The 22,762-nt window shown below is 43.8% G+C and overlaps 3 protein-coding genes across 8 annotated transcripts; 2 read left to right on the top strand and 1 right to left on the bottom strand.

Moving 5' to 3' along the window:
• Window positions 1–3,518, top strand: pus3 (pseudouridylate synthase 3). 4 transcript variants are annotated; one of them, XM_061663916.1, is made up of 7 exons: window positions 1–123; window positions 666–1,042; window positions 1,117–1,382; window positions 1,551–1,734; window positions 2,254–2,363; window positions 2,618–2,871; window positions 3,177–3,518. In XM_061663916.1, exons 2-7 carry the CDS (start codon window positions 671–673, stop codon window positions 3,428–3,430), a joined length of 1,440 nt encoding a protein of 479 aa, XP_061519900.1. In that variant the 5' UTR covers window positions 1–123; window positions 666–670; the 3' UTR covers window positions 3,431–3,518. The 4 variants fall into 4 exon arrangements, with proteins under 4 accessions (XP_061519900.1, XP_061519903.1, XP_061519899.1 ...); XM_061663919.1 differs by having other exon boundaries at window positions 1–1,042; window positions 2,699–2,871; XM_061663915.1 differs by having other exon boundaries at window positions 1–1,042.
• Window positions 3,519–4,958: 1,440 nt separating this feature from the next.
• Window positions 4,959–9,373, top strand: dcakd (dephospho-CoA kinase domain containing). Of its 3 annotated transcripts, none has more exons than XR_009767211.1 (6): window positions 4,959–5,242; window positions 5,862–5,976; window positions 6,300–6,503; window positions 7,078–7,165; window positions 8,142–8,479; window positions 9,335–9,373. XR_009767211.1 is itself a non-coding variant. In XM_061663920.1 (5 exons), the coding sequence occupies exons 2-5, from the start codon at window positions 5,865–5,867 to the stop codon at window positions 8,425–8,427; spliced, it is 690 nt and encodes a 229-aa protein (XP_061519904.1). In that variant the 5' UTR covers window positions 4,960–5,242; window positions 5,862–5,864; the 3' UTR covers window positions 8,428–9,356. The 3 variants fall into 3 exon arrangements, 1 of the variants encoding a protein (XP_061519904.1); XR_009767212.1 differs by having other exon boundaries at window positions 9,331–9,359; XM_061663920.1 differs by having other exon boundaries at window positions 4,960–5,242; window positions 8,142–9,356.
• Window positions 9,374–14,534: 5,161 nt separating this feature from the next.
• On the bottom strand, window positions 14,535–20,567 carry LOC133417866 (C1q-related factor-like). The gene is made up of 2 exons (XM_061706053.1): window positions 19,807–20,567; window positions 14,535–16,300 (listed from the first exon to the last, which is right to left on the bottom strand). Exons 1-2 carry the CDS (start codon window positions 20,407–20,409, stop codon window positions 16,121–16,123), a joined length of 783 nt encoding a protein of 260 aa, XP_061562037.1. The 5' UTR covers window positions 20,410–20,567; the 3' UTR covers window positions 14,535–16,120.
• Window positions 20,568–22,762: the final 2,195 nt, after the last annotated feature.

The raw sequence follows: 22,762 nt of genomic DNA, 5'->3' as shown, positions 1-22,762 counted from the left end.
TCAGGACGCAAAGTAAGCGCGTGTGGCTGTGCAAACACAATAAAAACTCCGAAAGCTGGATGGAAGAAGCAAAAAATAAATAAAAAATTAAAATTGTCGACTACGCTGAGGTTAAAAGTAAAGGTAAACGGCTGTTTCACTGCAATATTAGGGATTACTAATGCCAATGTTTGCACCGTATTATTCACGACGTATTTTTGTTAGAAAGTCGCGTAATAACTCTTGACTCTTGAGTGTGGGAGGTTAAGGACGTCATCAAATATTTTGAAAGTGTGAAGGAACAAAGAAAGATTTCAGATGAAAAAGAAAGGGGACATTTAAGCTCGAACTTCTCGACCTGCGTATGCGCTCGAGAAGTATCATCCGAGTGCTTGAAGTTCCTCCTCTGGTGATGAGGAGGGAGGAAATAGAAGGTCGCTTTAAGTCCGGGATTCTGTGTGTGGAGTGCTTGGGCGTGACTTGTATCCGATGGCGGCTCTTGCCTGAATGTGCATTCCGGTACTGCTTATTGTAATCAAGCGACCGAAGCGCATCAGCCATTGTGTTATCCTTGACCACATCATAGGGCGTTCCAAGTTCCTAACCCAACACGACTACTACCATCGCTACCTGGAGTTATTGGACACGCTTTCATTGTTCTTCATTTTGATTCGTCCATTTCTAAGCAAGAATGTCTGAGGCCATCATCCACAGAATAAAGGAGCTGGAGGGGGAACTGGAGAAGATCAAGTCCCAACTGAACGGAAGCCACATGGAGACCAGTCCATCCCCCAATAATGAGAAGACAAATTGTAAAAAAGGGAAGAAAAAAGGCAAGGAGCGCCCGTTTGACTTCACCGCACACCCTCGTCGCCACGTCGCCCTGCGTCTGGCCTACCTAGGATGGGCTTACCAGGGCTTTGCCGTCCAGGAGAACACGGACAACACGGTGGAGGCCAGGCTCTTCGAAACCCTCCTTAAGACGCGCCTCATCCAGGACCGCCAGAGCTCCAACTATCACCGGTGTGGACGCACAGACAAAGGCGTTAGCGCCTTCTCCCAGGTGAGGTTACCACATTCTTGAGTTTTGGGATTTTCACTGCCTCTCCTCTGTTCTTCTCTGTCCTCGCCGTACAGGTGATTACAATCGACCTACGCTCCACACAGTATTCCGGTTTGGGCGTCACAATTCCTGAAAATGCCCCAAAAGACGCCGCGGCCGCCTCAGAGCTTCCCTACGTGAAGATGCTGAACAGAATCCTCCCTCATGACATTCGTATTTTAGACTGGGCCCCCACCGCCGAGGGTTTTAGCGCACGCTTCGATTGCCAGTCCCGCACGTACCGCTACTACTTCCCGCGCGGCTCCTTGGACGTACCGTTGATGGTGGACGCGGCCAAAAGGTGCGGCGAAAAACACCCTCGAACACAAGTCCTAAAGGAGACATATTTTGAAAAAGAGTTCCGGGTGTCTTACTGACATGTCTGAGGACATCAAATTCATCAAAATACAGTGGTACCTTGACGCAAGAGTGCACAAGGTACAATTAACGTTTGTATCCTTACCATCAGGTACGAAGGCACCCACGACTTCCGGAACCTGTGCAAGATGGACGTGGGCAACGGCGTCCTGCAGTTCGAGAGGACCATCCTGTCGGCAACGGTCAAGCCGGCGGACCCCCAACGAGTAGACGCCGCAGACCCGCACGACTTGTTCGTGTTTGAGATTAAAGGACTCGCCTTCCTCTACCACCAGGTATACCAACATGTACAAATACTGATTTTTCCCCAAGTAACAAAACACACAAAAGTCCAAATGTGGAGTTGAAACCAACATACAAGATCCTCTTGCATCATCGACGCATCACCAAAAGGGTCAATGGTCAAGAATACACACATTTTTGCTTGTTGTAAGAAATTTTATCCAAATTGAAATAGGGTTTTGTCTGAAATTAATAACGTTTCTTTTGAAAATAAAAATTAAAAAAAACTGACAAATTCCAGTCCGTTTAAATGAACTTTTTTTCTCCTTTGGCTGGAATTGCATTCAATTAAATGTAATAATATTTTTTCTTTGTCTTACATTAAAATTCAATTTAAATGTTTATCTTTTTATAACCATACAATAGCAACCTGAATTTCCCGCGTTCGTTGAAATTAGGGAGCGTCGTTTGACTTTCACTTTCATGATACAGTGGTTAATGCTATAGATGCACGCCCATTTGGAGTGTTGCAATGTTCGTGAAAACGTCCGCCCTTTGTTGTGACGCTGCAGGTTCGCTGCATGATGGCTGTCCTCCTCCTGATTGGACAGAAGCTGGAAGCACCAGAAATAATCCACAGCCTCCTCGATGTTCACAAAAACCCCAGGAAGCCGCAATACAGGTGACTTCACTGCATTCTCTTACCTATGTTCCGCCTCTCTAATTTATCTCTCTATCTTCATCTATTCATGACCTCCATGTCTAGCTCTCTCGTGCGATCTCTTTCTATCACTCTGTTTCTGTCTATCAATATCTATCTTTTGCTATCCATCTCTGGCTATCTCTCATCCCTTTCTCGCCGTCTTTCTCGGGCTCTCTCACGCTCCATCTCTTTTTATCTCTCTTTATCCATCTGTCCATCCATCCATATAACAGCATTGTGACCTTCAACATCCCAGATGCAATGCTATTCGAGAAGATCCAGGACTTTTGTCTTCCCTCCCCCACCCCATCCAGCATGGCGGTGGACTACCCGCTGGTCCTGTACGACTGCCAGTTCGACGGCCTGAGCTGGAGGCGGGAGGCCGAGGAGCTGAGTCTCGCCCTGTCTTCGCTGCAGCAACACTGGACGCAGAGCGCAGTCAAGGCCCACGTGCTCCGCGACATGATTCGAGGCTTGGACGCTACGGGTGAGAAGTCCTTACCTTGACGTTTTCGGTTCAATGGAAATAAGTACTGTACGTACGGTTAAAGCTCCAAAGTCGACAGCTCGTCATCGTCACGAGACTCATCAGAGGTTTCTGGGCTGTTTTCTGCAAGCCTTTTTCTAAAAGCAACCTCAATAAGGGGTGTTGAGAGAAGATTATAAACGGGAATAACTATCTTATGTTGACTCTCGAATGTCTGTTCAGAATATTGAAATTTTGACTTGAAACAAATTAGAACCTAACGAGGACACGCGTGATTTCATTCCGATGTTCCTTTCCATCCACAGGCGGCGGGGTGTCGTCCGGCCAATGCCTGCTGGTGGAAGGCAGCCGCCAGAGGAAGTACCGGCCCTTGCTGGAGCGCCCGCTCTGCGAGAGTCTGGAGTCGCGTATCGAGCACTTTGTCAAGAGAGGCCGGCTGGAGCGGGAGGAGGGAGAGGATGGTGGAGAAACGGTTCACAAAGGGAAGCGGTCCAAATATTCCAAGAATTCCACACATTCAGCTGTCGTGTCCGAGGTGTCCAATGCAAATCCTGAATAGAAATGCATAAAAAATGACTTTTATGAATTATGAAGTAGTGATTTATTTTTATTTTTTTCTCCAGTGGAAAAAAGTGTGTTTCTATGAAACAAACACACCTTTGAATCAATTTGGGTAGTAGCACGTTTGCTTTGGCACCACAGGGTCCTGGTTTGAGTCCTGCTGCAGAGAAAAATGTAAAATGGCAACAGGTTTTGGGGAAAATACTATTCTAGGAACACAATTATACAATGATGAGTATAATACACTTTAAAAGGTAATTCTTAACCTGAGGGGAGGAAAAACTGAGGAATTATCAAGGGTAATAGAAAAACTGTCAATTTTGGTTGGCTTGGACTTGGTACCTATCGCTAGGATTTCGGTTTAATCACTGTTGAGTTGCAGAAAGTTGGATGAGAACTAATGTTTGAGTTCAGAGAAGCAGTCAGTCAGGGAGGAAGGCTGGCAGTGGGTTTAGTGGTGAGGTAGGAGAGGGGGTCATCCATGGAACGGTGAAAGTGTAAATTTAATTGACTGAAAATATTTCCAAGCTGTAGGGTGAGAAAGACGAGGGGCCCCAAGACAGCGCTCTGGGGCACACCAAAAGAAAATTGGGATGGAAAGGATTTGAATGATTTCATTGGAACAAATTAGGTGTGGCCGGACAGGGAGGAACTGAACCAATGGAGGGTTGTATGTGGACTGCCAATGTTGTGAATTCTGCTTACACGCCATAGTACTGTCTTTATGATTGCATTCATTAACTGTCAGCTTATCCCTTCCAATATTCTGGAGAAAACACTTCAAGGAACTTCAGCGTATTTAATATTGCATAATGTTGACCCAATATGGAATTATATATTTCATACATACACCTTTTTATATGGTTTTCGTGCGCTGTACTTGTTGAATATACTTTATTGCCACGTCATCACAGTAAACAAACGTGCGCCCAGTACGAGTGTAGTGCATACACTTTGTTTTTGGGTGTTAATACAAAAGACCCAATCTCAAACAGTTGAGTGTGAGCAATATTTGACAGCAATTATCTACGACTTACCATAAAGAAACAACTAGTCTCACCTTTCAAAAAGAAATAGTCACTTTATTTTAAAAAGAACAGTGTTTTCTAGGTTTCTAAGGAAAAGATGCATCTGTAAACCACGTTCAGGACGAGTGAAACAGCCTACAGCCACACAACAAACCAGTTTGCCAAATATCTACCGACAATATGGCCAATACTGGGCAAAAGCCAACGCAGTTAACCGCCCGCTTATGGAGGAACTAGAGACGCTGGGTAACAACATGGTGCCCGTAAACCATGTGACGCCGATTTAACCAATGACGCAGCAGTGCGGGTAGGCTACAGACTGTCCAGACTTTTTCATTATACATTGGTTCTACTGTGATACATCGAGACTTAAAATCCGGTTGATGGCATGAGCGGAAATGTTTCTTTTCACTACGAATTTTAAAAATATGTTTCTCGGGAATAGACACGATTTTTGAGTCAACTCGTGTATACAGACATTTTAGTTAGATTACCGGAGCTATTATGCAGTGACACATGAAGCGCTGACATCCGGTTGCTAGTATGTAGTTGACCTCAAGAGACTTAATGCTGACAATTTGACAAATAACATCGAGCAATGTTGTTTCTGTTCCAGTCTGAAGTTGTCGGAACGAGCTAAGAAGGACGATGGCCTCGTTCGTTGGTCCATTTGCGGCCGTTTTCACGCTGTCGACGACGTTTAGCGTGTCAGCCTTAGCTTGAAGTACGGATGTCAAAAGTGCCCATTCGTCTTCGTTTAAGGAGCAGCTGACAACTACTAAGTAAGATGTTAAGATATTTTGTTTTTTAATTCAAAGCAATTCAGAAGTATACTGTGCCATTTTTACATGATTGACAAGCTGTGAGGGTGTTTGTCGTGGCCTCAAATGGAGTAAAACCTAGTTTTATGTTCGCTACAAAGGATGAAAATGTGTCAGGAACAGCTGGTTAATGGCATGTCTGTGCAAAAAGCGAACATATTTGTTGAAAATATTTTTTTTGAAAAATATGGCAAAATCTATTTTGAGATGGCAGAAAATGTCAGGCAAGTTGTGCTCAGTGAGCATCTGAAATACTAACTTCCACAGCCACGTAGTGACAGGCAGAACAATTAAATGCTTCTCCACTAGATGGCAGAAGTGTATCCACCTGTTGCCATTCATACAACAGAAGAACAGCTTTGTGTACAAAAATAAACTGGCCCAAAATTCACACCTGAAGTGAGACGAGATCATCATTATTTTTGTGTACCGTATAGTTTTTGTGATATTTCTTATAATGTGAAAAATGTGCTTTTGTTCAATTAATGTTGGCAAAACGCTCATTTAGGTACTGCGAGCCGAGCCTTAGCTTTTGCTTTTATTTTAATTTTTATTTCACATTGTTTTATTTGGTTTTTAGAAGATGTATTTGGTGGGCCTGACGGGAGGTATCGCGTCTGGAAAAAGCACAGTGTCGTCGATGCTGCGCGAGCTCGGATGCCCCATCATCGACGCCGACGTCGTGGCCCGTAAAGGTAAATCGGCTAATTAACATTAACTAATTAACTGTTTGAGTGCAAAATTTAGAGAATTTTCAAATTTGGAAATTTTGCATGGGAATTAGCTAAGCAGTTAAAAATAAATGGTTGGCTCGTAATAATAAACAATATATAAATAATAATACATTTAAATTTAGTTAGGGAAAATGTATTTTACTGTAAACTTACAAACAAACTTTCTGGAAATTAAACACAAATTTTCCACCTTTAATCATTGGCTCCTGTCAGTATGACGCAGTGCACTTTTACCACGACTTCCGACCCTGTGACCATGTTTTTTCTTTTGTTTTTTTGCGCAGTGGTGGAGCCGCGCTCGCCCGCCCACTCGCGTATCGTCCTCCACTTCGGGCGAGAGGTGCTGCTGGAGAGCGGCGAGATTGACCGGCAGAAGCTGGGCCGCCTCGTCTTCGCTGACGAGGAGAAGCGCAAAATGCTCAACTCCATCACGCACCCCGAGATCCACAAGGAGATGCTCAAGCAGATTGGGTTCTTCTTCCTCCGAGGTAAGCCTCTATTAAATACGACAAAAAAACTCAGCATCTTTCATGTAAGAGTTTTATATTTAATGCAGAGCAATGATTCCATTGCATCACCAATGAAACAGTCAAGTGGGTGTAGCTAACAATGCTTTTTTAAAAAATATAATTTTATATTGTATAGAATTTTATTTTAGGAATACCTTGATTTGCCTCTGTCCCTAGTAATTTACCATTCATACAGTGAAATAGACGTGGCCGGTGTATAAAAATATTATAATATAATATTTATTTATTTTTTATTTCATATCGGCGAGTTGGGCAGTTAGGATTGAGCCCTGTATGAATTCTGCCTGGCAACAAGTGGCCGGCCAACCAAAAAATAATAATAATCCAAGTAGTTCTGTTGGCCAAGCTCGAAATTTAGATATATATTTTTAAAATATTAATATTATTTGTTTTCTGTGTGATTTTTGTAATATACAACAGGATGAATAAGATTCAAAGCATGAAACAGGTAGAGCATTTACTGCAGTTTTCATGGTACAGAGCCTGTGGAACATGTTTGAATGTATGAAGATGTGCTTGTTGGTTTCCTCAGGTTATCGCTACGTTGTGCTGGATGTGCCGCTTCTCTTCGAAACCAGAAAGCTCACGCGGTTCCTCAACCACACTGTTGTGGTTTACTGGTAAGGGCTCCCGTGCCGCTGTTTCATGAAAGCGTGCATCTCCAATTGTAGTGATTTTATAGAAAAATATATAACTAAATCGATGACAACCCAATTAAATCGAGAATTGAATTAGAAGTGACTTTCGGCTTTTTAAAAAAATATTTTTGACATTGAACTCATTTTGTGACTTTTTAGGCTATTTAATGGCAATTTTTATTATTAAATTACATTTTTAATTTAATGGTCAAATAACAAATGTCATATGATGTAAAATAGTCACAAAATAAATGATTAACATTAATGAATATGTTCAATTTACTGTACTGTATTTATGAAATATTTAGTATATTATAATTACTCTCTGTTTGCAAAATATAAATATATCTCACAATTCAAATATTAAATGGACAATTACCTCACATTGAAAATGTGTTTTTGTGCCAAAATGATTTAAAAAAAAATGAAGCCAATGAAATAGTATAGATAAATAAACATGAATGAACAAATTGAAATGTAAAATTGTTTAAATTGATTACATTTTTAAAAAGGGTCATGAAATGTACTACAAACTAGTCAATGCAATGATGAAATATTTGACTTCACAATTGATTTGATCCGAAATGTCATGATTTCCCATCTGAATGTATTAATTTAACAGTGTATAATTTTTGCACAGAAAAAAACTTGATCGTACTCGAAAAGCTTAACATTTCCAGATGCAAGTGCTTGGATGAGGTGCACATTTTCCCACATATTTCTATCCACATATTACCGCTTATCCTCACTAGGGTCGCGTCAGTAAATATTTGCAGAGGCTTGCTCTTAGCCACAAAGAAAACTTAGGGCCTATTTCTGGCAACTTTTCCTTGTCGACGCCTCTATTATTATGAGGATATTCTTAAAATTGACCGGGAGCATACGATGTATTAATGGAAAATGAGCAGTATGTAAGGGTTAAAACCCTGTCATTGTGTCTTCCTCCTTTTCTTCTCAGCGACCCCGCCACTCAGTTGGCGCGCCTGATGCAGCGGGACGGCCTGACGCCGGAGGAGGCCGAGCAGCGGCTGGCGGCGCAGATGCCGCTCAACGAGAAGCGCGGCCTGGCCAGCCACGTCGTCGAGAACTCTGGCACGCGCGAGGACACCCACCGCCAGGTCCTGCGGCTGCACACCAAGCTGGAGGACTCCATGGACTTCCTTCTGGTGCGGGTGCTCGCCGTGGCCGCCGCCGCCGGCCTGGGCGGGATCCTGCTGTACGCCGCCAAGATGATTTTGTCCTAACGGAGGTCGGAGGACGATAATGTGGGGTGAAAGGCAGGCAGTAAACTGTGAGGTTAGTCACCGGAGCCACGTTCTCCCCTGGTTTTAGTAGGATTTCTGACAAAATATGCACTTTACAGTAATTCGTAGGGAAGTAGTGACTTTTAATTGATTAAATAAATGTTTAGGACAATTCTATGGTTGCTTTTCAATGCTAAGTAGTTATTGCCACATTTTTTTAGAATGGTTTGGTCCCCACAAAAATGTCAAATTTTTAAGTACTAAGAAAAAAACACGTTTCAATTGGGGGGGGGGGTGACAATTTTTAAAAAAAAATATATTTGCAGATACATGTTTTCATTTTGGCTGTGACAATTTATTTTTAACACACTGTGGAACTCCTAATAACTATAGTCGCATTTTAGCTCTTTTAACTATCATACAAGTGTTTAAAAAAAAAAAAACGTTAAACACAGATGTTAGCAAAAACAACAAAAATAATAAAAAACTGTCTTGTAACGATAACAAGTACATACTTTTTGTGCGACGTCATGCGGACCCCAATTGCAAATTTTCAGTTGGTGGCACGTCCATCGTGTTTGTTGTCATACGTTTAGCACAGTTACTCCTTGCAAGAATATTACAACAAAGCTAATATACAGTGGAGCCCCACTATTCGCGGCGGATAGGCACCAAGAGCGAAAATGTTCAATTCAGTATATATACTACTTTATATATATATATATATTTGCCTTCATGCAGAAAGGACCTGAAGATGATATAATTATTATTGGAACAAATGTATTTGACAATTCAGTTGAAACTGTGACGTGAGTGAATTACCGAACTTTACTGTATTTTCTTACACCTTTTTTTCTGTCCTGTACGTCTTTTCCCCTCTCTGTGAACACCCTTTGTAAAAAGCAAGCGGCTTGAGATAAACCAAATCCAACACTGTTTGAAACAACCTCCTCTGACTTTCTGTTACGACCTCATAAGCTGGAGTTCAATATAATTGAAAACTTTCTTGGGCAGAAGGGGAACATCGAGAGCTGTGGACAGGAATTTTGAAGGATGCGGGCGAATGCGATGATGTCATCCCCCTCGCTGATGTGTGTTACTTGGCTTTGTCTGAGGCCCTCCAAGCCACCGTGCCGCTAATGCGAAGTGACGGGTGGCAGGGGTGTTGCATTAAATACATAGACCAGCACAAAGACGTATGCAACACTTATGTCTGTATCCCTTGGGCACAACACTGTGAAGGTTGCAGTCATTACCTGAGGGGGGGGGGGGGGGGGTTAATATCACATGAATTGAAGATATTTGTTGTTTTACCAAGTGATTCTCCTTATCACAATGAAGTTGAAGTATAGCAGATTATTGCTGGTCTCAACTGGTCTTGATGGGAGAGTCCTGGTTTATTAACTTTGATAGAGAGCGAGCCAGCATTGGCTCCAGTTTTATGCGATGCAAATACTACGTTCCCATAACTTTGCTAACATTGTTAACAGACGAACAGAATATGCTAAATTAGTTATTGATAACAACTGAAAGACACACTTTACCTGTACTGTATATTTTTTGAGATTCAATGGACAAAATGTTTCTCTTTTTCACGTTGTGTCGTCGTCCAAGGAGGATGAAGTCTGTTTTGACAAAGTAAAGAGTAGAAAGTACAGATATCTGTTTTCAATATAGGAAGTAAAAGCTTAAGGCCCCTGGCAGTTGCCTGCCCTGGTACGGCTCTCCGGTACAAACACCTGAAACGTCGACTGAATTACAGTGACAAAGTATTTGTACTGGCCTCAAACGTGTTTCCACTTAGTCCCGAAGCAGCAGTGTGTCTTTTTTCCAGTATGTGTCAGGAGGCTACATTTTGCAGGTTTGGACTTTATCTGAACCAGCAAATGTGAACGCTCCCGGGGGGACGGTCCTGTCAGAATACTAAGCGCGGCTTTAATAACGCAGCCAATAAGGTTGATTGTCCTAAAACCAGTGTAGAAGCCGCTGCCGCCTGTGAGCGGTTTCTGTAATCTGGCCATCGCTGAGCCCTGCCCCCCTGCGGGTACCCGCAGAGTGTCATCTGCCTGAGTGCTTTTTCATCACCGCACGCCACCGGCCCGCCAACCATCAGGGAGGCGCAAGATGGCGTAGAAGTAAATTCAAATAACAACTGCGACGGACGATAAGCGAGCAGTCCAAGCAAAATGTTAATGACGACTTCATTGTAGTTTAAAATTGCTATTTTTTTACCACACGATCGCTAATTCTTTCTTTAATCTCCCTAATGGGAAAAGACGTTGGGCGAATTAATGCTCGTCTTTCTCTAGGGCTTACAGGCAAATTTGTCCTTTTAGGCAGTTATCAAGAAGTACAATTAATATAGGGCAGCAACAACAACATGGCGCATTGGTGGTTAGTACGTCTGCCTCACAGTTCTGAGGTTCGAGGTTGGAATCTCGTTGTCCTCGGGTACTTAGCCTTCCTCCTACATTCCAAAAGCATGCGTGTCAGGTTAATTGAAGGCTTTAAATTGGGAGATGAAAAGTGAATGAGAGTGCGAATGCCTGTTTGTCTGCGGTGTCTGTTAGAAAAGTTCCAGGACTGGTGTCACAAAATATACATTTCTAACCCAAACTACTGGACGACCGACCAGCACGTGTACAAAGAGACCGTTCAGTTTGCTTTGTTCAGTGCACGAGAAGAGGCTGTCACCCTGAGCATCTGACACTTCCTGGCTGAGGGGGGGGGGGGGGGGGGGGGGGCTTTAAGCACTTTATTGCCACTCATAATTGAAGTTTACTCTCAAACTAAACATGAAACAAAGAGAATTACACATTTTGTATGTAAAGGAAAAGGAAATCCACATATATCAAGAATACTTTGTATGTGGCACCACTCATCAAAACACTGTGTTCTGATTAATACTGCATTCTTGAAATATGGATTACCCATAATAATCCAGAAATCTCCATCAATCTCAGGGTGGCGCCATTTTAGGCTATTTCCCCCCCCTGCTGGTGACCGAAATTAACGTCACTACTTACCCCCGTCACATGACCAAATCCAGAAAACGGGTTTGCTGACTCCCTTATTTAATATTAATTTCAGTTTGGAAAGATGATTTTAAATGAATGGTTTGATACCAGTCCTGGAACATTTCTGACACAGTGTGTCATAAATATTAGTGTGTATAAATATTAAATTTTGATAAAAGTCCTTAGCAATTGTTCTTACTATCTATCTTGGGAATTAAAATGTTCTCTCAAATTCACAGTTTTTGGTGGATACTCTAAATCTTTGCGTTTGCCCCAAACGAATCCTCGTCTAATTGTGACTGTTCAAAGCCCTCGTACGGAATGGGAACAAGTAGTCGTCTAACTAACTAAGAATGTACCATCGGCATGAACAACTTGTTAGATAACTATTCTAGGAAAGTATAAAAGACAGAAGGCACAAAAGCCGGCGGCGTGCCCGCCGTGCCGTGGCTCACAAATGCAGCGCGACAACACCGGGTAGCATTAAGCGGCCCTCCGCGGCCATCGCCATCTTGAACTGTGGCGTCTAGCGTCATGCTAGGCCAGCGCCTCCGTAGCGCGTTGTCATGCCGCATCGGGCGAGGTGAAGAGACAGGCGACACGCCAGCGGAGCATCCCCGGCCACATGAGTCAACCTGTCCGCGCGCGTTAGGCCCGGCCGGCTCAGTGAGGGCAGCGCGGACGGCCTACTGGTGTTGAGTCACTGACACACTGGACTTGTTCCCCCAGACGCAGCGTGACGCCCGGGAAGGACGTGGGGAAGCGGCGTACGCTGTCACATTCTCCCAAGGAGCGCTAACACGCGTCGGTGCTGTGCATGGATGCACACATGTAGGCCCACCGCGAGCCTCTCAGTGCTTTCCTATTGCCCGTGCGAGCTTTCTGCTCTATTTGCTTTCCATTCGCTGCGATGACAAAGAGTTCAACGTATATAGCGCCAGGGATTGTTAGCATGCTAGCTCACCTCTTTTTGATTTTCAGGACCATTAAGGGTGTGTTTGGAAATTCAATCAAGACGCCCTAACAGTACTCTGAGAGGGCGCTCCCTTTCTTTGAACGCCGTGTAGCACGTTAGACGCTAACGTTACTTAATTTGTATCTCTTCATAACTCGCTTGTTTAGTGTCAGCGCGTACTAGTGCAACTTGCAAGGACAGTGTCGGAACATCGCGTGGGAGGCCCGGCCGGGGTAATTGTAGTTCGGATGCCTCTCTAATTGTGTTCGGATGCCTCTCGGTGAGTTAATTGGGGGTGAAGACGCGCAAACAAAAGCGAGGCTTGATTAATGTCACTTTTGTGAAGAAGCAGAAGCCCGACTTGTGTCGTAGCACACACAAGCACTCGCACATCTTTGCTGGATTGCCATTGGTATTATCTGGAAAACCCTTCGCAATCCATCTACATCAAGGGTGTGTAACTCGAGGCCCGGGAGCCTGATCCGGCCCACCGCATTATTTTATGTGGCCTCCTGAAGGAAATGAAGCTTATCTACTTGATGTTTCATGCTAAATGAATTTATTCCTTTTTGTTTTTCTGTGTAAAATGTGTACCGAAATTTTTCCTTCACTTTAACTGGTCTTACCGGCATTTGTCACCAAATGCTGCTGCCGCCTTATTCTTCTGACCTTCACTTACAAGTGACCCAACTTGCAAGTTGCAAGCTGTTGCTTTTTTTTTTTTTTTTTACAGGCATCTATCTTCACCAAAGATCTGTTTTCTTCTTCTTCCTCTACTTCTTCTTGTTCTTGAGTCTTGTTTGACTCCAATATACCGCCGCTTGATTGAAATGGAGAAAAAAGGAGCGCAACAGTCACATCTGCGCTTTCATCCGTTTACTGAACAGGACCAAACACACACAAAATGAAAACATCTTGTAAAATGCATTCTCGGAGACAACTTCAATATATTCCACTGGACTACAACAATTGTTTCTTCAACCAATCTGTTGTTATTCATGTTTTTGGTAGTACGTTTGAATGCGGATCTTGGCAAAGCTATATTTGATGCAAAATCGGTTCCAAACGCTTGGATCTGGATAGTGTCAATCGAAACGGTAGTATTTTGTAATAACAGTTGTTTTTTTTAAACGTGGCCTGTAGACTTTTGCCGCGATCTTCGCAGCGTTTCGGATGCAGAGGAAAGCTTTCACGACGACAGCGGCAGCCGTTGCGACGGTTTCTCGCTTCACCGGGGGGGGCGTTCGTCTTTTGACATTGTGACATGAAGTCTCTAATTTGACGATGCTCTCATAGCGCCCGAGAGGAAGCCGGCTTCTCGGCCTCCCCCCCTGGCTCGGGTGACCTCTGCCGAGGCACAGTCGCTCACTTTTAATTGTGTCTCGAGGAAGTGAGCTGTCTGTCTCCAAGGCATTAAATAACATTGATGCTCTGACACTGTGAAGCAATCCAGTCTCTGCTGTTTTTTTAGCAGCTCGATGACTTCGCTGTTTTTTTTTTTTTTGTTTTTTTTTGGATGGCACCGTTTACTCACTGGCTACATTTAGGTGCTCCGTTTTCAACCGTAACTTCTTGACACCGTCCCCACTTGTCATTGAGTTTCAGAACCTCAGGGGTACTTCAGATTTTAAAAATACTGAAGATAATCCCGGGGGAAATTAATCCCTTTTTACCATCGAAGTCCGGAAGCTTCTGTCTTGCGGCTGAAGTGCCCCCTAGATGACGGTTCTAATGATGCAAGCGTCTCCCTAACATCCAACGTCGCCAACATTTTACGTACTTTTTTCAAACAAGCGAAGTTTGAAAATACAGTGCTGGAAAAACATTAAGAGACCGCTACCAAATTTGCAGTTTCTCTGAATTTCTTTTTATAAGTATATGTTTGAGTAAAATATTGATTTTTGTTTTATTTGATAGACCCACTCATTCTCAGGTACTACATCTGGTGGTACGCAAAATAATGATTGCCTAAGTACAGCTCAACATTTTAATACAATACATTTGCATTTAATCTTTAAGAAGGGTTTGTTTTTCATCATTTGTTTAGGAAACAATGTTTAACTTTTATGTACAATACATTTTAATAGAAGCGTAAAGCGCAGTGATGAATAAGACAAGAAACTGCTGACGTGTAGAACTTTTCTTTAATGGAAAAAACCGACCAAGTTTGATTGTATGTTCTTAGTATCTTTTCATTCTTAGAGGGCTCATGGATTTTTGCATGCAGATGCTAACAAGTGCGCACATCACATGATCGAATCACGACAGTTTGAAATGGTTTTAACAGACACACACTGGGATGCATGTGCACTACTCGGACTGACAAAATTCAGGATCAGATTTGACAGTTTATAGTCAACCCCGCACAAATTCACATTTCAATGTTTTTTCTTGGAAATCTAGCCTTAGCTATTTCCTGAATAACTCCCCGATTTCCATTTTTTTTTTTGGTGCTCTTTCTATAACACTTGAAGATTGCGCCAAAGCCCTGAATGTATTAATTGGTGTCAAGGAAGTATGTTGAATAGCTGGGATAGGCTCCAGCACGCCCGCGACCCTAGTGAGGATAAGCGGTACAGAAAATGGAGGGATGGATGGAAGTATGTTGACTGAGATGCTAACATCTTACAGTATGTTGGGCAGGAGCGTCTTCTACATTCTTCTGGTACATTTTTTCAACGTCAAATTATATGTCAGCCATTTATTTTTTAGGGTAATGTAAAATGAATTAGAAATGATAAGACTAAAATATTTTGGAATCTTAGTTTGTTCTATATTTAGGGTTTAAACTATTAATATAGACAGTCATTTATTTGCGCTTTTTATTTTATTTTTTCCTATCCACGATAGGGCTCAGTCCCTATCCCTCAAGGATATCCTCACTGTTTGCTACAAGATGGTGCCAAATCACTACTTTTCTATTAGACAGGGCATTGGCCGTTCAAATGTAAGCTCCTCTCCTGACGTCAACCTACAGTGAAGCCCCTCATATTCGCGGTTCGGCATTCGGAATTTCGCTATTCACCCATAATTTTTGGAAAACTATCTTCCGTTGTTTTCTGCTCTGGCCAAAGCGCAAAGTAAACAGCTTGAGGTGAGTTGAGGAGCTTCGTTTAGACAAAAACAAAAGTCCTCTGCTGCCATCTTGTGCCATCTACCGGCAATAACAAACCCTTGCCGTGAATTACTCACAGATTTTCACGACCGCAAATAGTATGTGTTCACTGTCGTTCCTTGGCACCAAGATGGCGGCAAAGCACTATTTCTTTTTTTGTTAGACAGGGCTTTGACGCCATTTTGCGGCATCTTAGGAAATTTCAGAAAGAACAAATAAATAAGCGGGTTTTTCAGCAAATAACCGAGGATAGGTTAGCCCCCAAAATTCCACGAACAAGCAAATTTGCAATTGCTGAACCACAAATTTGAAGGAGTTCACATTTTCATTCCCCGCATCAATAATCTCATTTTGGTGGCTGATTTAAAAGTCTTTCAAAGGATACCACAGCTTATCATACTAATAACAAAGCAATGAACACCAACAAACAACGTGATCGGGAGGTGTCGCCTCCAGAATCATGGCGGGACCTCTGCGCGAACGCACCCCGCTCCCCCCGGGACGACGCATGGATAAAGAGGTAAACCGTTAGCCGTAACCACCGATCCGCTGCTTCCGGGCAACGTCGGACTGGCTTTGCGAGCGAAAGTCCGCCGCTGGCGCTCATCAGTCGGCGTACAGGATGAAGCCCGAGAAGGTGCTGTACTTGTTGCTGTTTCCCCCGTGCGCCTTGCCCCCGTCCAGTTTGATGTACACCTCGTCGCCCGCGTCCAAGTGCAGGATGACGCTGTTGCTGGCGTAGTCGTAACTCTGGTCCTGGTCCTGGGCGATGGCGCTAGCCCTGACCTAAAATGAAGAAAATTGTACAATTTGAACGGATTTGGCTACTTTACCAGGAGCGTATGATTGCAAATGAAATTTACGAGTGAGCTTCAGACACTCCGCTGTCCCAACTTAGGAATTTTCCAGTCACGAGCTATTGCGCCATCGATTTTCTTGCTGTGTGTTGCTAGCAAAAATGTGACTTCAGGCTTCGGGCGTTCCACCGTTAGATGGCGACAGCAGACTTAACAATATCTGGCCACCACCGTTCTTGCAGTGAACGTATCTGTTGTTTTGTGCCCGCATTTTCCGTTTGTTCTGCAGCTAAATTGCCAAGTTTAGTTTTTCAAACCACGGGTGCTAAGGAAGTGAGTGCTGAGAAGAAGCGGATGATGTCCATTGAATTGAAATGATAGAACAACGTGTGACGAAAAGGTAAAAAAAAAAACACCAGTGAAGATTAAGTTCAATGAAAGTTAAGTGGAAAAAAACAAAACAATTAAGGAATCACTTTTTTTCTCTACATTGTAGTTAATGTTAAAATACTGTACAATGCTATTTTTTGGTCTTAAAAAAAATAATGTTACAAACGGAACGGTTTCATGAGATTTTCTATTCATATCAATGGAGAAAGTTGATATGAGATGTGCGTTACTTGCACGGTCACAAAACGAATTCCAATCAGAAGTCAAGGTACAAATGTACAAGTATGAACATTCAAAATGAGGCCTGTGTTTTGCAGCCAAAACAGAAACACTTCTGCTGATGTGAGGAATCCTCGGTGAGTCTTCTTTAAGAGTGGACTAGATACAAGAAGGTGGTGACTCAAGTGTGAGTCTTGGGCTTGACTGACCCGGTCCGAGAGGATGCGGGGTGCTACCAACGATCCCCCTTCACCTACCCCTCCCTCCTCTTTATTTATTTTTTTCAAATCCGGCGCTTTCATCATCACTGCCTGTCTGCACGGAGTGTATAAAGCCACCACGAGTGCCACGTCGCATACGCATCACCAAGACACCATAGGGCGGGAGGGCGTTCAAATTCCCCCTGAAAACTTTTTGACGTTTACAAAATGGCTCGCTTCAGACGGTCAGGACGCTTCTGTCCTTTTGCGGCTGGCGAGTTTTGCAAAAATAATTAGCCCTGTATGGTCAGAAATCAACAGAAATTTCAGCTAATGCAAAATTTCGACTGACAAGGTCAGAACACGTCGTTGTAGTACAACTGCACTGCATACGAAGAGCTACAATACAGTATATTCCTAATATTTAAAAACCCTCATGCAACGACTGTTCTGCTGTAAATTATCCTAATTGGTTTGAAATTTTTATTTTGTATTTTTTTAACATGTTATAAGCCATCCTTTGACCAGTTTTTTTGCTTTGACTCACAGACATAGGAGCACTGTATGGTTACATTGAAGTCAAGTCAACTTGCTTCACCATAAGCAGTTTGTCAAATAGTCACAAGTGGTTCCATAATGAGGCTTCAATCTGTTTACTGTCAAACGAAAGGTTAAACAAAGAACAAGAACAAAACAACCACATAGCTTAGCCGTTCAGTATGCTATCTTAAGGCTAACGCTAATTAGCATGATTGTTGCAGTGCTATAACTGTTTAAGCGACGGTTGAACATAAATGGTGTGGCAACAAAACAGAAAGACAATATAGCAGTACTCGCAGTCACGTATTATTTATCCGTCGGTATGTCTTATAGTGCCCCTCGGTGGCCAAGGCCGGCACACCCGAAAGAGGGGCACAATGGCCATTCAATTGATGCAGTGTGACAAAAACTCTTTTTAATTATGTCACCACTAAGTTTTTATCAAGTATAGTATTATAAAGTGCTATTTCCCCCTCATTAATACACAATATATGTATATTTGAGGGGGGGAGCGGGTGAAGTCTGGAAGGGACTAAACTTGTATCTCGAGGCACCACTGTATATACTTTGTGACATGTTTGTTTGGAGATTTTTCTTGTGTATGTGCCTTGGCTCAATATATGTTGGTAAACGATCTTAAGGAAACAAGTGTTATTTGAGGTTGCCCAGTATATCTGGACTGCCATCATGTTTGTGTTTCACTTCGGATTTTCACAGTGTTTGATCAGCGTCGTCACCTGAGGCCTGGAAGACTTTAGCAAATCATCCGTGAACGTAGCCAATACTCCATTTTCACGCCACAACTGCCTGGCCCGGCACGGCCTTCTGATGAACGCCAAGTGCACGGACGTCACGGCAGCGGTGTGAAAGTTTGTATTTTGTATTTCAAAGCGCTTTGAACTTGTTGTCATGACCTCAGGCGACGTTTTGATGTGCGCCGGGTCGTGGATCACACACTGCTCGCTTTCCCTTACGTACGCAATCTGGCAGCCCGCCACAGTGCATCGGCGTTTTTGTGGCCTTGAACTGAGTCGGAGCTGAGATCACGACACACATGAACGCTTGACTTCACCGTTTCGACTGGTGGCCTCAACCCGCTGCGTCACGTAGCGTAGTCAGAAACGACTGCACTTGGTCAACCCAAACACACGTCAAGGAAAATCAGGAGATCCTGTACTTTAATCATCCATGAGGGAAATTAATCTTGCATGAGAAAATTCTCCAAACAAAAATGTCACAAAAAGACACTAACGTGATGATGATCCTGTCTCAATTTATTCATAAATGTACTGACTGAGCCTGTTTAGTTAAATACAAATTGAATGAATGGCAACAGGTGGATACACAGGTTAAATATATCTTCTACCATATAGTGGATAAACATTTACGCGTTCTGCCGGTCACTACTTTACGTCACTGGCATAGATGAACAAAGATACATTATTTGTAATACAGTGAACGAATAATTTTCATCCCAGCTGACTTTGGTACACCTGCGACTGGTGGCCGTAAATTGAAGGGCACATAAAGGGGTGGGGGATTGAGACGGAGCCCTGCTGTGAAGAGTGAACATCCGTGAGTGATTGACGTTCGCTCAAAACGGTCAGTCGTTGCCTATATATGCCATAATATGGCGGCAAAGCAGTTTTTCTAATTAGACAAGGCTTTGGTTTGACTAAATGAAGCTCCTCCCCTCAATTGCTGGTTTTTTTTTGGTTGGTTTTATACACCATATGAGCGTGCCAATTGGTATTTTATTGTATTTACGCTATTCAGTCTGTCAAAGCACTTTGTAAAACATTGTTCAAGGTACTATCTAAACGTAGTAGTGGTGGCTGAAGAGTGATTGAATACCGCTGACTTGAACTGAAACGATGACAAAAATTGGGTGTGTTTGGGGTTGCCAATAGGCGGCGGGGGTACTTTAACCTCACGTTTGACTGACACGTCACACATTCGAGCTATGGCCATAGACAACAAGGCTAAAATCATCATTCAAGCCTTTTCTCCTGTTTTCTCAATCGCTCTGCCTTGGTCAAATGGCATCTAAGGGTTTGTTTACTCATGGTGCCATCTGAGTTTTAGCCATCCGGAAGTACATCTGACATCATGGTGAAAAGATCTTCAGAAAGTCAGGGTTACCCACCAGACTGTTCTTGAGCAGGTCCGCCCACATGCTGGTGCCGTCTCCGCCCTTCATCAGAACGTTGTAAATGAAGGAGTAGGTGCCGGGAATCTTGCACGTGAACTTGCCCGTGGCGCCGTCGTAGTTCCCCCCGATGTTGGTCACCACGTCGTCGAAGCGCAGGACGTCGTAGCCTTCCTGCGGGTTCCGGAGCCCCGCGTAGAACGCCACCCGGGGCGTGGTGTTGTAGATGGCCGTACTCACCGAGCCCGTACCCCCGAACCCCAGAATCCCGGTTCGAACCACGTCCACTGCGTCCCCGGGGGGTCCTTTGGGCCCCGGGGGCCCCGGCTCTCCGGGTGGCCCCGGGGATCCCGGCTTACCCGGGCGGCCGGGTCTGCCCTGCGAGGCCCGAGAGGCGAAAGTGGGCAGCGGCGGTCCGACGCTCGGATACGTCCGGTCGTCCACCTGTTGCTCGGCGGTGACCGGCTCCTCCGCCGTGGGGAAGGGGTCGCACACCATGCGGCAGGTGCCCAGCATCTCGAACCTGCCGCCGCCCTCCTCGCCCCCTCCCACGGAGCTGACCAGCACGGGGATGAGCACCACCAGGATCAGCACCAGCATGACCCCCACGGCGGCCGCCACCAGGGTCTTGCGCCCGATGCTCAGCCGGGGAAGGGGCTGGGCTGCCAGCGCGGAGCTCTCCGGGGTGGGAATGGTGACTGCGGGTGGCGGGGTCCGCCGGGAACAACGCGAGGAGGATATTCCGAGAGCTGGGGAAGGATTGAGTGACAAGCGAGGGAGCCAGGGATCCCAGTCGGTGCTTGAAGGAGAGCTAGAGCGAGAGAGAGAGGAGGAGGAGGAGAGACGGAGCAGCATGCACACACCAACTCTGAGTCAGGGCTGAGGGGAGCGCTTTCTCATCGATGCCTAACAACACGACAAGGATGACCACAGACGGGAAACGAGTCTTCAAACGCAAAAGTGTGTGTGTGTGAATTTCATGAAATTAGTTTTTTATATTGCTGGTTTCCAGGTTGAAACAAATTATTATTCTTATTATTTTTTTACTATAGTATTCAAAGTTAATATAAATTCATTAGTTAAGTGAGAGGGGTTCAAATGCTTCAGCATACACCTTCATTTTTCTGTAAATTTTGTAAGAAAAAAATAAAATAAAATTTTTTTATTCCTGGTTTAAAGCTCATCATTTGTATTTAAAAAAAAAAAAAAAAAAAGTTTTTTTTGTCGTTAAAAAAAACTTCCAAAAATAAATTTGCTTCAAAACAGACCACATTTTCACAGAACTGTAAAATAGCAATGAAATGATAAGTATTGTGCTTTGTGGATACAAGATAAAAACGTGATCGCTAACCCCAAACTCACCAATGCGTTGCTTGACGTCTCTTGGACTGTTTTACGCAATCATCATATTTTACGCTCGCTTTCAAGCACAATCAAAGTTCTATTAGCGAGGTATCGAGAAAGCGTGGGCGCAGAAATGTTTCAGGACGTAAATGACGAGTACGCGTACGACATGACATGAAAAGATGGAAATAGAGAGAGGTACATTTTGATGAAGAGAATTGTTTTGTTTGGCTCCAAGAATGATTCGTGGCAAACACGTCTTTTATGGGCCCTCTTAAAAAAACAAAATAATCTTTGTCTAATCTGATAGAAAAAAAACTCATACAGGTAAAGTGTGATTTCTTTTAGTTAGCATTAGCTAATTTAGCATTTTTGTTAGTTCACAAGTAAACCAAGGTTCCAACGCAAACAAGTTGCCATACTGTCCAGCGATTTGATTTTCCTTCTCAGTACGAGCACTATCGCCAAGTTCAAAAACGAGGGGAACTATTTTGTGTGCAAAGAAGTTCTTTTTTGTTATGCCAACCTAGCAAAACGGATATTGTATATAATTGACAGTTGAAAAATAAAGAACATTTGTACTTTCATGCTTAAGTACATAGAACTTAGACTCTGTACTGTTTTACTTTTACTAAAGTACTTGAGTTAAATCAGTTCTACTTTTACCAGTCTGTTTTTACAAGTCTGTACTTCTTTTATTAAAAAAAAAAAAAAAACTTTTGCCACATCGATTACATTAAAGTCGTGATGAATTTTTACAATTACAAAATTGGAGTGGACACCGGCGGTGAGGGATGCCGTCAAGCCGAAGAAGGAGTCCCAGCGGGCCTTTTTGCCCTGTGGGACTCCGGAGGCAGCTGACGGGTACTGGCTGGCCAGGCGGAACGCAGCTTTGGTGGTCGCTGAGGCAAAAACACGGGCGGTGTGGCCATGGAGAACGGCTTCGAGCAAATTCTGGTCCACCATCCGGCGTCTCAGGAGGGGGAAGCGGTGCACCATCAACACTGTGTATCGTGGGGACGGGGCGCCGCTGACCTCGACTCGGGACATTGTGAGTCGGTGGGGAGAATACTTCGAAGACCTCCTCAATTCCACCGACGCGCCTTCCCATGAGGAAGCGGAGTCTGGGGTCTCTGAGGCGGGCTCGCCTATCTTAGGGGTTGAGGTCACCGAGGTGGTTCAAAAGCTCCACGGTGATGGTTGAGAGTCGCCCGGAGTTCCTCAAGACGCAATCGACTCATTATCAAACGACCACTTGGGGTCACTTTCTTGTTTTGGCCACGAGATGGCGTCCACTACTCATTCTTCCTTTCATGCCACTTCACTGCACTTGGTTGCACTTTTCAATTGTGGGGGCACCCATCTTCATCAGCAAGACACATTCCACAGTGGGGAGGGTCTTGTCCTCAGTAAGTGGAGAAGCACAAAAACAGCAGTACGCCTCTGATGTCTAAATTGAGACTGGACCAGTGGGGGGGTTCGCTCTTGGCAGAAGGCTCGAAAGAAAATCACATTCTCCTATTATTTCAACCTGTTGTCTCGTGAAAATACGAAATTATTTTTAGTTCTTGTCTCCTCAAGCACAACTTTATTCACCTAGCAATTTATT

This window comes from Phycodurus eques, chromosome 19, assembly GCF_024500275.1.
Source record: "Phycodurus eques isolate BA_2022a chromosome 19, UOR_Pequ_1.1, whole genome shotgun sequence".
NCBI lineage: Eukaryota > Metazoa > Chordata > Actinopteri > Syngnathiformes > Syngnathidae > Phycodurus > Phycodurus eques.
This window is presented reverse-complemented; position numbering and strand designations above follow the sequence as displayed.